The 14,460-nt window shown below is 42.6% G+C and overlaps 1 protein-coding gene across 3 annotated transcripts in view; it reads left to right on the top strand.

Annotated features, from left to right (window-relative positions):
- MAP3K21 (mitogen-activated protein kinase kinase kinase 21) overlaps positions 1-14,460 on the top strand; it is a 55,541-nt gene that overhangs the window by 13,899 nt on the left and 27,182 nt on the right. For all 3 annotated transcript variants that reach the window (XM_082854970.1, XM_082854969.1, XM_082854968.1), the window contains exons 2-4: positions 2,070-2,250; positions 8,087-8,235; positions 9,048-9,223. In XM_082854970.1, the coding sequence (XP_082711096.1) occupies positions 2,070-2,250; positions 8,087-8,235; positions 9,048-9,223 (506 nt within the window). The remainder of the gene's footprint in view (positions 1-2,069; positions 2,251-8,086; positions 8,236-9,047; positions 9,224-14,460) is intronic.

Below are 14,460 nucleotides of genomic sequence, written 5' to 3'. Positions count from 1 at the left end.
ACGCCCCCTGTTTCACACTTAACATACTCACTGTCTCAGAGCTAACAGCAGTGGAGGAGTCTGATGAAAGCACACAGTCTGGTACCTGGTGCCTCGTAGAACTGTCACAGAAACACAGAGCTCACGGGAGGGTGGAGGAGGTGATGGTTCCCGGCTTGGGGGTCTTTGGAAGGTGTCGCTGAGCAGGTATCATTTGGGCTGGATGAGCAGCGGCCTGCCTTGAGCAGAGCAAGCTCGTCCGTAGAGGCACGGGGCGTAGTTTGAAGTGTAGGTTGCTGTGCGAATCTAGGGGCTGTGATTGCCCAGGTTTTGGAGTGTGTGAACCTTCTCCCTGAGTTATGGGGAACCATGGAATTTTTTTTTTTAATGCAGGTTTATTGAGGTATAATTTATATAAAAATTCACACCCCCCCCGAGGGTGTTCAGTTTGATGAGCTTTGACAAATGTATATAATCCTGTAACCACCACCACCAAGAGAGAATTTGCATCACCCGGAAAAACTCTCCCGTGTAGCGCTGCCGTCAGACCCTTCCCCTCAGCCTCCAGAAACCGCTGGTCTGATTTCTGTCCCTCTTCCAGGATGTCATACGGGATCATAGTACATAACCTTTCATGAGTGGCTTCTTTCTCTTAGCGGAATGGTTTTCAGATTCATCCCTGTTGTGACATGTATCGGTAGTTTATTCATGAGAGGTTTAAAAAAATAAAAGGATGCCACGACACTATAGGAAGATGAATCTGCTCGGGGTGGCATGTGGGCGAGAGAGGAGAGAGGGACAGCACCCAGTCCAGTGAGAACGATTGGAATTCAGGTTTGGGACAGTGAAGCCAGAAGTCACATGGTGGCAGGGAAGTGGAGACGGGCCATCTGCGGGGCATTCGGTTGAACTAGAACAACTGCGCTGCAGGTTGGAAGGCTGGGTTTTAAGGAAGGAGTGAGGAGATAAGTTAGAAAAAAACAGTAGGTTTAAACCATTCCTTCTGTAGCAAATGGGAAGGAGTAGCGTGGATATGGAGCTGCATTAGAGCCTCATGGAAAACCGGGGAGACATTTCTGCTTCGTTATAGGCAGAGAAGTCAACCAGTGGAGAGAGGAACCCAAGGCCCCGGGAAGGGCGGGGCAGGCGGGTGCAGGTGGGCAGTGATGGGAAGCTCCGTTGTTTTAGCTCCTGCTGCACAGAGAGCTCAGGGCAGTCCCGGCATCAGCTCGGTTCCTGAAAGCTGCTCTTGGGCGTTCTGTATTTTGTCAGGAGGCTGGGGGCTGGGGAAACCAGCAACTGGATAATGTTTCTCTGAAGTTTTAGCTTTTTGCTGCATTTCAATCTTTGGTAAAGCAATCATATCTCATAAAATACCTTCATGAGTTAACATATCTGTAAGCAATTTGCAATTTAACATAAGATAATCTTCAATAATAATGATTTATGGTAATATGCCATCTATTTGCAGTACTCTCGGAAGCATTCAGTAGAAAAGACTGCATTTAGATCAGGACCTAATTTCTTGGAAGAAAAACAATGTAAATATTTTCTTCCTATCAAGTAAACTTTCACAGACTTCTGATTCTACCTGTGATATCTCAGTAAATGTTTATTGCCCCTAGAAATCATTTACTTTCTCATAAAGAGTACTAAAGCTGTACTGTGTCTGTGGATTTTTTTTTTGCGGTACGCGGGCCTCTCACTGTTGTGGCCTCTCCCGTTGCGGAGCACAGGCTCCAGACGCGCAGGCTCAGCGGCCATGGCTCACGGGCCCAGCCGCTCCGCGGCATGTGGGATCTTCCCGGAGCGGGGCACGAACCCACGTCCCCTGCATCGGCAGGCGGACTCTCAACCACTGCGCCACCAGGGAAGCCCTGTGGATTTTTTTAAACTTGTAACTTTAGGCACAAACGACCCACTAAAGGTTATGAAAAACAAGATGTAAGTAAGATAAAATGGTAAAATGTAGGTTCGTTCTCAGTACTCTGCCAACTGCAGTGAAGATTGTGTTTTAAAAGCCAAAGAAAACTTGTAACTGAAAAATTATACAAATATGAAAGTATTCCACCTTTGATTTTCTTCTTCAGTATTGCTGCTGGAGAAGATAGAGCATGATGACGTCTGCAATAAGACGTTGAAGATTACAGATTTTGGGTTAGCGAGAGAGTGGCACAGGACCACCAGGATGAGCGCAGCAGGCACCTATGCCTGGATGGCCCCGGAAGTCATCAAGTCCTCTTTGTTCTCCAAGGGAAGCGACATCTGGAGGTGAGTAAGCACCACACATTTTGTTTTTGCAGGTGTCTGCAGAAGCTGGTTGCTACACGTCCTTTACATGAGTCCCCAGATATTCAGTAACTCTGAGCATAACCATACAGATAGTCCCCAGTTTGCAGTGGTTTGACTTAACAGTTTTTTTTGACATTACAATGGCACAAAAGCAATGTGCATTCTCTAGGAACCGTGCTTGGGATTTGGCATTGGGATCTGTCCCAGGCTAGTGATACGTGGTCCAGTCCTCTCTCGTGAGGCTGGGCAGAGGCAGTGAGCTGCCGCTCCCGGTCAGCCCCGCCATCACGAGGGGAAACAACTGATACACTTACAACCATTTTGGACCCAGACAGCCATTCCGTTTTTCACTTTTGGTATCGTATGCAATCCATTCCATGAGATATTCAGCACTTTATTATAAAATAGGCTTTGTGTTAGATGATTTTGCCCAACTGTAGGCTAATATAAGTGTTCTGAGCACTTTTAAGAAAGACCAGGCTAAGGTTCAAGTAGTTTAGGTGCATCAAATGCGTTTTCAGCTTATGATATTTTCAACTTACGAAGGATTTATCCAGACGTAACCCCATTGTAAGTTGAGGAAGATCTGTATGGGCCTTTTTGAAGAAGGTTTTGTGGTTTGGATCAAGATTGTTGTAATCACAACAGAATGGGTAACTTGAGATTTTGATTGTCCTGTGACTTCCCTTTGATAAGAGAAACTTGTTAAATCTGAGGTTTGATTAAAACTGGTCATAACTTGAGTAAACAGTAATGCTGTTTTGTAAGGCCTGTTGGTAAATAAACATAAATTTCACTTTAAGCAAAAATTTTGATTCCTCATGACTCACAGACAGAATATTAGCTTGGAAGGAGTTTGAGAAAAAAATTTAGATAACCTCCTTCATTTTATGGCTTGCATTATCTGAAGATTAAAGCTTCTGGTTTGAGGATGGAGAGCTGAACCAAAATGGAATCCCAGGTTAGCTGGATTTTCCATTCAGCTGTGTCTCATCAGGGGGTAAAGACAGCATCCATACCAGAACAACAGAGAAAAGTCACTCTGTTTATAGTTACAATGCACCAGGAGCTTACTTGCCTTCATTTAATGCTCATAAAATGCTGTGTGACTAGTATTAAAGTTCCAGGATTTTTCTGTTGTTTTTTTAACGGCTTTATTGAGATACAATTCACACATCATACAGTTCACCCATTTAAACTCTACAATTCCATGGCCTTTACCTTCATCAGCACAGTCAGTTTAGGACATTTTCATAATCCAAAGAAGAAACCATGTACCCCTTGGCCATCACCCCAACACTCCATCCCTCCCAGCCAAGGCAATCACTTATCTACATTTTGTATCTTTAGATTTGCTTATTCTGGACATTTCCTATAAATGGAATCAAATAATATGCGGTCCTCTGCAACTGGCTTTTCAATTAGCATATTTTCAAGGTTCATGTCATAGAATGTATCAGAATTTCATTCTTATTTATTGCGGAATAATATTCCATTGGGTGGATAATACCACATTTTGCTTATTCGTTTATCAGTCGATGGCATGTGGGTTGTTTCCACATTTTGGCTAATTCTGAATAATGCTGCTCTGAACATTTATGAAGAAGTTTTTGTGAGGACATGAGTTTTCATTTCTCTTGGGTTTCCACCTGGGAGTGAAATTGCTGGGCCGCATGGTAATTATATGGTTAATCATTTGAGGAACTGCCAGACTGTTTTCCACCAGTTCTCGTTCCCACCAGCAGTGTATAAATACAGGCTTCTAATTTAATTGTTCTGCTTATGACTGTGAAGAAATTTTTCACCTGTGCCAGGGGTTCTATAGTGTCTTAGGGCCGTTTTGAAAAACACAGAAGCTTGCGCCTCACCCCTGACTTAATGACTTACACTCTGCTGGTGGAGACTGAGCCACATGTGTCTTTATAAAATATTACATGTGTTTCCCTTGACTTAATCGCGATAATTTTCTGACCACGTAATGCCAAAATACTTCAGTGAAATAGGTGATTATTTTAAGAAATTATACTTCAAGACTCTGAAAACTAATAAAATATAAATCAGTTTTACATTTGGAATAATTAAGACTGTAACCATTTTACTGTGTGTGCCTTTTAAAATAAACTCTGTAACTATAAGCTATACGAACGCTGTACAATCTATATAAATGCTTTAGAGCGACCTCACCTACTGTAAACATAGAATCAAAAGTAAGAAAAAACAGATTTCTAAGATCAGCCAGAATATGGGTCTTGAAGTCCAGACACTCATGGAGAGAGGCCTTCCCTCAAAATCTGTTCATTTCTATTTCTCAATTATATGAGCTCGGTTATCTGATTTTCAGTAGAAGCATCTAAGCAGAAGAGGGGAGAGGGGTGCCAAGCTGGTAAAAAAAAAAAAAAAAAAAAAAGAAAGGCAGCTGAGAACAGAGTGGGCGCTAGGAGCAAACGAAAGCACGAAACGCTATGAAAAGGACTGGAATCTGCTGGCTTCCAGAACCACCTGGTTGTGGAGCCAGACGTCCACACACATCTGCAGAACGCATGGATATATTAAAGCCCAGCAGAGTCCTAGATGTCAGGATGCAGAAGGCAGGGAAGGCTGTCCCTCTGAACTGCACAGACCTTTGCTTTAGAACCTCCTTCATAATATTCCCATAGAAATAATTGCATTCAAGAAGCATGGCTCTGGTCTGTGGTGCTGGGGGCTGCTATATATACTGGTGTATTTAGTGATCATCCTCTCTCGCCCCACTTCCTCCTTACCAGTTACTACCCTATGAGGTAACTTTGACAGATGCTATCATTGAACTTTTGCAGTGTCTCCCGTGATTGCCCCAGTTTCACAGAGTACATACCCAAGGCACTGAGAGGTTTAGAAATTTCCTCAGGGTTGTAAAACTAGTGAGTGAGTAGCAGACTCTGGTCCCTGGCCTAAGAGCCGTGTTCCTGCTACCGCAGCCCTTACTCATTAGGCTACTTGTATGCTCAGAAGAGGGCTTTTTTTTTTTTTTTAATATATTTATTTATTTATTTTTGGCTGCGTTGGGTCTTCATTGCTGCACACAGGCTCTCTCTAGTTGCGGCAAGCGGGGGTACTCTTCGTTGTGGTGCGCGGGCTTCTCATTGCGGTGGCTTCTCTTGTTGGGGAGCACGGGCTCTAGGCATATGGGCTTCAGTAGTTATGGCTCGTGGGCTCTAGAGCTCAGACTCAGTAGCTGGGGCACGTGGGCTTAGTTGCTCTGTGGCATGTGGGATCTTCCCGGACCAGGGCTCGAACCCATGTGCCCTGCATTGGCAGGCGGATTCTTAACCACTGCGCCACCAGGGAAGTCCCCAGGAGAGGACTTTTTATACTATATCCCACCCAGTTTCAGAGAGCAGAAAAATATGCATTACACTTTAAAAATTGTCCCATCAGAATAGCTCCCTTTTTTTTCACATTGGTTTTTACCAGAATACCTCTCTCTGGAAAAATGACCTATCCTGAATTATTCATTCTCTGAAACTTCCAAGAGGCAAAGTTATGTTGTTATTGTTGGTTTTAATTTTGTTATTTGCTAAGGAGAATAGCAAGGAAGCTTCTTTGAATTTATTCAGTTTTCTGTTATTCTAATAATTTTTGGTCCCCTGCACTGAGATGAGTTTTGTTGATTGATCTATGAGTTCATTTTACTTACTCTTGAAATTAAGAATGTGTCTCGCTAATGCACCATACCATAGATAATTTTCAAGATACTAAGCAGATAGCCTTTGAAAAATCCTGGTTGCACCTTAATTGCTAATAGTTATAGCATTATATAATTTACAGGTTCTGCATTATGTATTCCTTTTTTAACAAAACATAAAACAGTGCTTTTGAGATGGCAGAGGAAATGTCGCTGATACTTTATCAATGATTCAAGATCGGCTTCAGGGCCATGTGAGTGGAGACATAGGCAACAGGTAGTAGTGGTCCCACAGCTCAGCCTCAGGTGTGCCGCTTCTAGGTCCAGTTGTCTTTCAGTGATGCCCTGCTGCGCCCCCTGCTGGAGAGGGAGCCCTGGGCTCAGGGACCTCAGGATGGAAGCGCCCCTGCTTTTAGGGCCGTGGAACATCAGTGGGAGGATCCCTGAGGCCCCTTTGGATTCAGGGCACGTTCTGTTGTTTCTGCCTTCCTTTTCTGAATGTTTTCAGTATGTAGTGCAGAGTCCACTGGGCACTAGTAGAGAGGTCTGAAAATGAAGTGATGATGGCCAGGGTGACCACCTGGGCTCCAGAGACGCCTGTTGCAGGCCAGGTCTTCTTCACGGAGGGCTTATTGTATCTGTGATGCTGTGAATCCCCACATCTCTTAAGATCAGGAGATAATCAAATGAGACTCAGAAATCAGTTCCAAAGCAAATTTAAATGATGTGGGTTTTTTGGGGTTATTCTGAGCTGTTTTGCCTTTCCTTAGGCATATGAAATGAGAATTAAGTTACTTCTTTAAATTTCAAGCTCTTTTTTTAACTTAAAGCGAATGAAGTTTTAAAAGATCAGAAAAGTAAATAGGACCATACTAGTTATGTTAACAGAACTTAAAAATAAAGCAAATATAACTGTTCCTTATATGCTTATGTGTTTTAATTTAAAGTCAAGTGAGTGTCAGGAGTGACCGATGTTTTATGTCAAAAGATAATTGGAGTGCACTTTGTGTTTTGAAGAAGATAAAGGAAAGCCAAGGTTCTGACTGGTTTTGTAGAGGAGAATAAACGTATATGATGTACAAGGCTTATTTCTGTGCTCCTCTGTATTGCCTTGAACTGGGGTGTCTGAGACTGTCTAGTATAGGCATATACTGAAATTTGGTCTTCTAGCTTCATTTTAAAAGTTCACTTAGAGATCCTTTTATACTGTTTTCTCGTTCTTGTGTGTGATCGCATTTGCCCTTAAACTGAAGCAGCAGTGAACCTGCATCGCATCTGCTGATGCTTTGGAGAGCATGGCAGCTGCAGTTGTTCTTTGTTTATTCTCCTTTCACTTCACCTTCCTCCATTTCAAAGAAGACCTGTTATGTCCTCCCAGCAGGCTCAGGAAAACCCACAGGATTTCTTTGTCCGTTACTATTAGGCATTAGGTGGAAACATTAGTAACACATCTCCTAAATAGAAAGGGAGGGTCAGAAGGAAACAATTTCAAAAACCTATTTTAAAACAGTTAGCATGGGACTTCCCTGGCAGTCCAGTGGTTAAGACTCGGCCTTCCAATGCAGGAGGTGCGGGTTCGATCCCTGGTTGTGGAGCTAAGATTCCCACATGCCTCGAGGCCAAAAAAACCAAAACATAAAACAGAAGCAATACTGTAACAAACTCAATAAAGACTTTAAAAATGGTCCACATCAAAAAAATCTTAAAAAAAAAAAAGTAGCATGATTCGATTTCAGTCCTGTGGTGAGTCATGTGGGGCTGGAATCTTCAGTGTCCTGAAGATCCTCAATAGGTGTGGAAAAATTGAGACAGAAAGACAAACATCGGAACAACCACATTGCTCTTCAAGTGTGTCCTGCTTCTGGACCCTGTTTAATTCAACCGTGTACTGCTCCTAAGCTTTCCTATCCGTTGAGTAGTTTCATTTCCTGTAATGAAGGCATAACCGATTTCGGGAAGGAGTGTATTTGCATGTGTCTGGAATGTTAACTGGAAGAACCCGCCCCTCGTGTTGGGATAAGGGTCCATATGGGCTTTGTTGGAAGAGAAGATTCTCGTTAGGGGCTGGATGAAGGCTCTGATAAGTTTCTCCCACCAACTGTGTCATGAGGAAAAGACCCCGTTTAACTTTATGAAAACTCTGCTTTCCAGCTATGGAGTGGTGCTGTGGGAACTGCTCACGGGAGAGGTCCCCTATCGTGGCATTGACGGTCTTGCTGTGGCCTACGGGGTGGCAGTCAATAAGCTCACTTTGCCCATTCCTTCCACCTGCCCTGAGCCGTTTGCCAAGCTCATGAAAGGTATTTGGGCATCTCTGTTTTTGTGTGTCTATGGGGGTGAGGGGAATTGCTCATTAGAATATCTATATTTTTTTAACCAAAAAGGTATCTTCTGTGATTCTAATTTTCAGTTGATCTTAGATTATACTATTTTAAGAATTAGAAGCCATGTCTTTGATCTAAGATGTCAGGTAAAGTTTTGATGAACTAAGTAACTTAAAAACAATCTAGTGACTCATTTATACAAAATTCAGTTGAATGGTAATAAACTTTTCATCAAATACACTAGCAGAGTTCAAAGACAATATTGAATTGGCTCCATATGTGCTATTTTTAATTCTACCTAATGATCAGAAATGTTTTACAGTCTTAACTGGCATGGTTTTGCCATGACCTTATCTATTTTGATCTTATTTTTAAAAAATTGTTAAGTAACTCTTTTTGTAAGCAGCAAGTTACCTTACTTATTAGACTATTTCTTAGAACCTCTCTTGTGACTGTAACATTTTAAAGACTTTGGTTTTCTTGGGTTGAGTTATAGAACGCTGTATCTGTAAGTCATGTGGCCAGGGCAGCTTAGGTGGACAGAGTTCATGGTACATGGTAAGGCAGAGAAAACACACATCCACATACTAATGTCAAATAATGCAGAATACAAGAGCCTCGTCTAATAGTAATTATTACACAGGCTGCTGACACAGACACTGTATAAAATAAAATTTGCAAAATCATTATCAATTGATGTTTAAAATCTTCAGCAGACACAGTCAACATGGGCTGATAATCTGAACTACGCTGAGAAATGGACTTACTGTGATTCTTGTTTATTTTAGAATGCTGGCAACAGGACCCTCATATTCGTCCATCATTTGCCTTAATTCTTGAACAATTGACTGCAATTGAAAAGGCAGTTATGACTGAAATGCCTCAAGAATCTTTTCATTCCATGCAAGATGACTGGAAGCTGGAAATTCAACAGATGTTTGATGAGCTGAGAACAAAGGAAAAGGTGAGTGATATATATTAATTGCATAATGTGCTCACGCTTACGGAGATTGTGGAAAACCTGAGTCAAGAACCACTGTCAGCATTATGTTAAAATATTTTCGGACTTGTTGATTCTTTCCTTCCAGGCAAAACAAAACGAAACAGAACTGTACTCAAAACATATAATTGGAAAACAATAGAGGAATTTTCAAACGTAAAAAAATTTTTTAAAAAGGAGAGAGAGTGGCATACTAAACACTTAGTATACATTAACCAGCTTCAATAATTGTCAGTATTTTGTCACTTTGTTCATTTCTTTTTCCCATTATCATTTATTTTAACTTAAAACCTAGACTCTCGTCATTTTACCTTTAAATGCTTCAGTATGCATCTCTAACTGGTAGGAATTTTTAAAATATCTTTCTTGCCATTATTATCTTAAAAAAATAAGTAATTCCTGGATACCATGTGATACTCCATACCCAGATGTCACAGTTTGCCTCAAAGATGTCTTCTTCCAGTTGGTTGGTGCCAATCAGAATTTAAATGAGGGCTTCATGTTTTTAGTTAGGTCTTTTAAAGCTTCTTTTATACCAGTCCCTCCTCCTTTCCCCCCACCCTTTTATCTCCAAGGCATTGCTTTGTTGGAGAAGCTGGGAAATTGTGTAATTTTTGAATTTCTTAATATGATGAGTGAAGCTCTGGTTGGTTTATGTATTTTAAGAAGAAGAAAGACAATAAACCTGATTGTTAAATGTGCTGAAGGTACATATATATTAACCACATACAAAGTGAAGTAGGAGAAGCAGAAGCACACCTGATTGGAAGGCAGGTAGTTGTAAAGTGAGCTCCTGGTGACAACTGACCGTCAGCAGTCACTGAAGACCCCAAGGTCAGGGCATGGTACTACGCTTCACGCATAGTAAGTATTAGGCAGTATTTACTTCTTAAAAGATAGTTTTGTAATACTTGAGCATTGTGATGACTCAAGGTTTATTCCGGCTGTCTGAGGTGTATAATTGTTCAGTAGGTTAACTTCTTGTACTTGGCAACAAATGTCTGGGCTAAAATACAACATTGCAGGTTATTGATAACCTTTACAAAGCCATGTAATTGTCCAGAAAGGAACTTTTATACCTCATATATTTGTGATTCTAAAATAGAATTCTTTTTCAGTAGGCAGTAATGCTTTGCTAAATAAAGAGTCCATTTGCTTATTCCAGTGTACGTCATGGAAACATGGGATTATGACATAGCTGAGTCCTTCTCCCATGTTAAATTACCTTGACTTATGTAGTATGGCTCTCCTTTATGTCACTAGACTCTCACATTGACAGTACTACTGAAGGCCTATAGCCAACCTAAGGGCAGAGGAAAGGGCAAAAGAGGGCATGAAGAGATGTGGTTTGAATACATATGTATAAACATTTCTTGAGCTAGTGTATATACTTCTGTGCATGAAGCCAAGATATCATATGCCCAGATTCTATCCGTGAGCAACTTGCTTCTGTTACCAGGCTGAATTGGGAACGAATACAATGTATGTCATAGGTATTCCCCAAAGGGCAAATTGTTCACTGGAAAAAAAATACAGTTTAAGAGCTTGTCTTTGGGGGCATTCTTCTGAGTTTCAGCGTTAGAATTTCCTTCCAGCAAACGTATTAAATGTCTGCTGTGTGCTGGGAAGCGTGTTAGAGCGCTGGGATACGCAGATGGACGTGGCAGCCTGTGTATCCTTGCGTGGTCCTTGCCGGCCAGGCTCGGGATTTGGATCCTGTTGACGGGTTTTAAAAGGGGGCTTGATGTACTGGCAACACTTTCCAACCAACCTCTGCCTTCCCTCCATCTGCTTCCTTTGTGTAGTAATGAGATTACTGTTCTCTTAGGTACCCAGTCTCAAAGGTCTTGAAGATGTGGTCTTCTTTGTGACAGAGACCTTCAGTGGTAATTCACTCCCCTGACCCCTGTTGTCCCCACTCACCACCTGCAGTGCTGCAGCAGCATCCTACCCGGGTGCCTCGCATCCAGCCTCGCTCCCGTAACTGAGCCCCTCGCCGCCACCAGTGAGCCTTCTAAAACGCAAATCAGACCCACCTCACTTCAGTGGCCAATTCCTTTTCCTCATTAACTTCCTTGTCCTTCCATGTTGAACCTCACTTTTTCTCCAGCCCCACTGAATTCCTCCAAGTTCCCTTAACGCCACGCTCCTGACTTTCGGCCTTTGTGTATATTCTTTCCTCCGACCCCGCCCTGGCTTTTATCCCCTCCTCACAGGTGCTGCTTCTTCATTCTCAGGCGCTCAGAGCTCCCTTCCCTTATCCTCTCGTACCACGTAAAGTGTGTCACAGTGTCCTGCGCCTCCCTTAACATGCCTACGCTGAGTCATACTTTATTATTATCTGCGTCTTTATGTGTCCTTGGTCTGCCTTTTCTGCTGGTTAAGTTCAGGAACTATGCTGTTTCATTCTTGGTCGTGTTCATCCACAGCACTGAACATGTGCTTGGCCCATGGTAGACATTCAGTAAATACAATAAATACCTAAGTAAAGTTTCTTAACATGTTCCTAATATGTATTTTAATAGGTAAGAGATATTAGCAATTATTATTTTATTGTCATATTTTTAAGTGAACATTTTTACGTGAAAAGGGAATTTAAAAGTGGATAAATGCCATGAGTCCTTCTTTGAATCTTATGCTATGAAAGAGGCAGACGACTCAGCTGTTTAACTTCTGGTTATATAATCTTGAGAAACTCCCACACGTTATGCACAAGGAGGTTAAGGTCATTCACTCTGAAGTATTGTTTGTAATAGTGAAAAACTGGAAACAACCCCAATATCCATTAATAGGGGAATAGGTGCCTAAACGACTGTATATTCATATAGTGGAAATCTGTACAGTACTTAAGATAAATAAACTCCAGCTGTATGTTTCAACATGAGTAAGTCTCAGGCATAATACTGGGCAGAAAAAGCAGTTGCAGAAGGATAATCACGTTATGTAAATTTATAAAACCACATAAAACAATACTATTCAGGGACTTCCCTGGTGGCGCAGTGGTTGAGAGTCCGCCTGCCGATATAGGGGACATGGGTTCGTGCCCCAGTCCGGGAAGATCCCACATGCCGCGGAGCGGCTGGGCCCGTGAGCCATGGCCGCTGAGCCTGTGCGTCCGGAGCCTGTGCTCCACAATGGGAGAGGCCACGACAGTGAGAGGCCCGCGTACCACAAAAAAAAAAAAAAAAAAAGGAATCCGCCTGGCAACGTAGGGGACACGGGTTCGAGCCCTAGTCCGGGAAGATCCCACATGCCGCGGAGCAACTAGGCCTGTGCTCCATGACATCCCGCGAGCCACAATTGCTGAAGCCCGCGCACCTAGAGCCCATGCTCTGCAGCAAGAGAAGCCACCGCAATGAGAAGCCCGCGCACCACAACGAAGAGTAGCCCCCGCTCGCCGCAACTAGAGAAAGCCCACGCGCAGCAACGAAGACCCAACGCAGCCTAAATAAATAAATAAATAAGTTAATTAATTAAAAACAAAAAGAAAATGGTAGTGATGGATCAAGTACTTTAAAAAAAAACAATATTATTCAAATGTACAAAAAGACTGAAAATATAGACAGGGGAAGGATACAAACCAATTTAAGGACAGCAGATCTCAAGAGGGAGGGGCTAGGATTAGATATGATGCGCCTAGGACTTTAACAGGCCTGAAACAGATATGGTAAAAATTTCGCATCTAATTGGTGTTGATAGTAAGCGCATGGGTATTTGCTATTCTCTCTAATCGTAGTATATTTTAAATATTTCATAATTTTAACTAAGTTAAAATTAAAAATAAAGGTTAGGGAGAAATCTGTGAGCTGCTAAAATCCTTTTTTTCTTTCTTTTTTTTTTTGGTAAGCCATATTTTTCAAATAGCAGACTTATAGGTAATTCACTCTCTTCCTTAGATTTTTCAGTATTTTGTGGGTTTAAAAATTCAAAACTGGCAAATGCAACCTTAGACCCTGACCCCACTGATAAGTACATAGAGTTTATATAATAAAAAATAGTCAGTCCTGTTTGAGTCTCTTCAGATCTTATCCTGAGCATCACGTTTGATTATAGGCACCATGTTTTAAAGAGCTTCCCCAGGTGGACGGCCAGGAAGGCAGGAGAGGAGCCAGCACATCTGAGCCTACAGAGAAGAGAAGTGAACACAGAAAGGGGCGGGGAGCGCAGGGCTGTCCTCGGTGCTGGAAGGACCTTGGAGGGAGGAACTGTGTTTCAGGTTGTTTTCAGAAGAACCAGAAGTAGGAGGACCTCTCGGCTGAATGCTCCAGGGATGAAGATCTATCTGGTCTCTGAGTCAACAACTTGCCAGCACTTGGAGCTGAGCTGGTGGTCCACAACGCAGTGGACTCTGCTTCAGCTGTTCTGCTCCCTGCCCTCCAGGAATTCAGGCAGACCGCAGGGGTGACTGTATGGACATCTACAAACCTATGGCCGGCCCTGCCCCCTCGTTATATTACGTCTTTAGCGGAATGCCGGAATCTCCAGCAGTCTAGAGAAGTGGTTCAGACCGAGGGCTCCAGCCAGGCTGTCTCGTTGGGCTTGGGGCTCTGCCACTTGCTGACCAAGACCGTTCTGCCAGCGCCTCCCACAGTGAAGTGTCACAGAGATGCTGTCTCGGTCCCTCGGGGTGGTGTGGGCTTGCACGAGTGAGGCCCCCCCCCGGGGCTCAGAGCCTGCGCGCCACTTCACAGGCGCTAACAGTGCTAGCCTGACAGCAGAGGAAGCTGTGGCTTTGCTGGAAGCCGGGCAGGCTCCCAGCAGCACCGCCCTCCCCATCCCCGGCCCAGGCGTTTGGGAAACGGGGCTCTGAGCCGTAGTCATACTGGAAAAGGACTGAGCGCATTACTTTTTAAATCCTGCAGTTCTTTGAAGGATTACTATCAGTGATATTGTTCATATGTCTTTTAGGTACTTTAATACATTTCGTTGACTTAAAATGACAGAGGAAAGAGCCTGTTTTTTGTTTTTATACACCTCCCCAAATGGTTTTCAGGAATTCTAAAATTAGATGTTTAATAACCGAAGTAAAAACATTTGGGAATGGGAGAGGACTTGGAGGAAGGATAAGACTTGAAATCACAGAATTTTAAGTGTGGAAGCAGTGTTATTAATAACTATTATTATTTTAAACTCTTATTTTTAATTCTTGATAATTATTTATGAAACTGTAGGATAGAGGCACATTCAGTGAGTTCATTCTT

Source organism: Leucopleurus acutus (assembly GCF_964270905.1).
Source record: "Leucopleurus acutus genome assembly, chromosome: 14".
Classification (NCBI taxonomy): Eukaryota; Metazoa; Chordata; class Mammalia; order Artiodactyla; family Delphinidae; genus Leucopleurus; species Leucopleurus acutus.
Note: the sequence above shows the minus strand (reverse complement) of the source record. Positions and strands in the feature narration are given on the sequence as shown.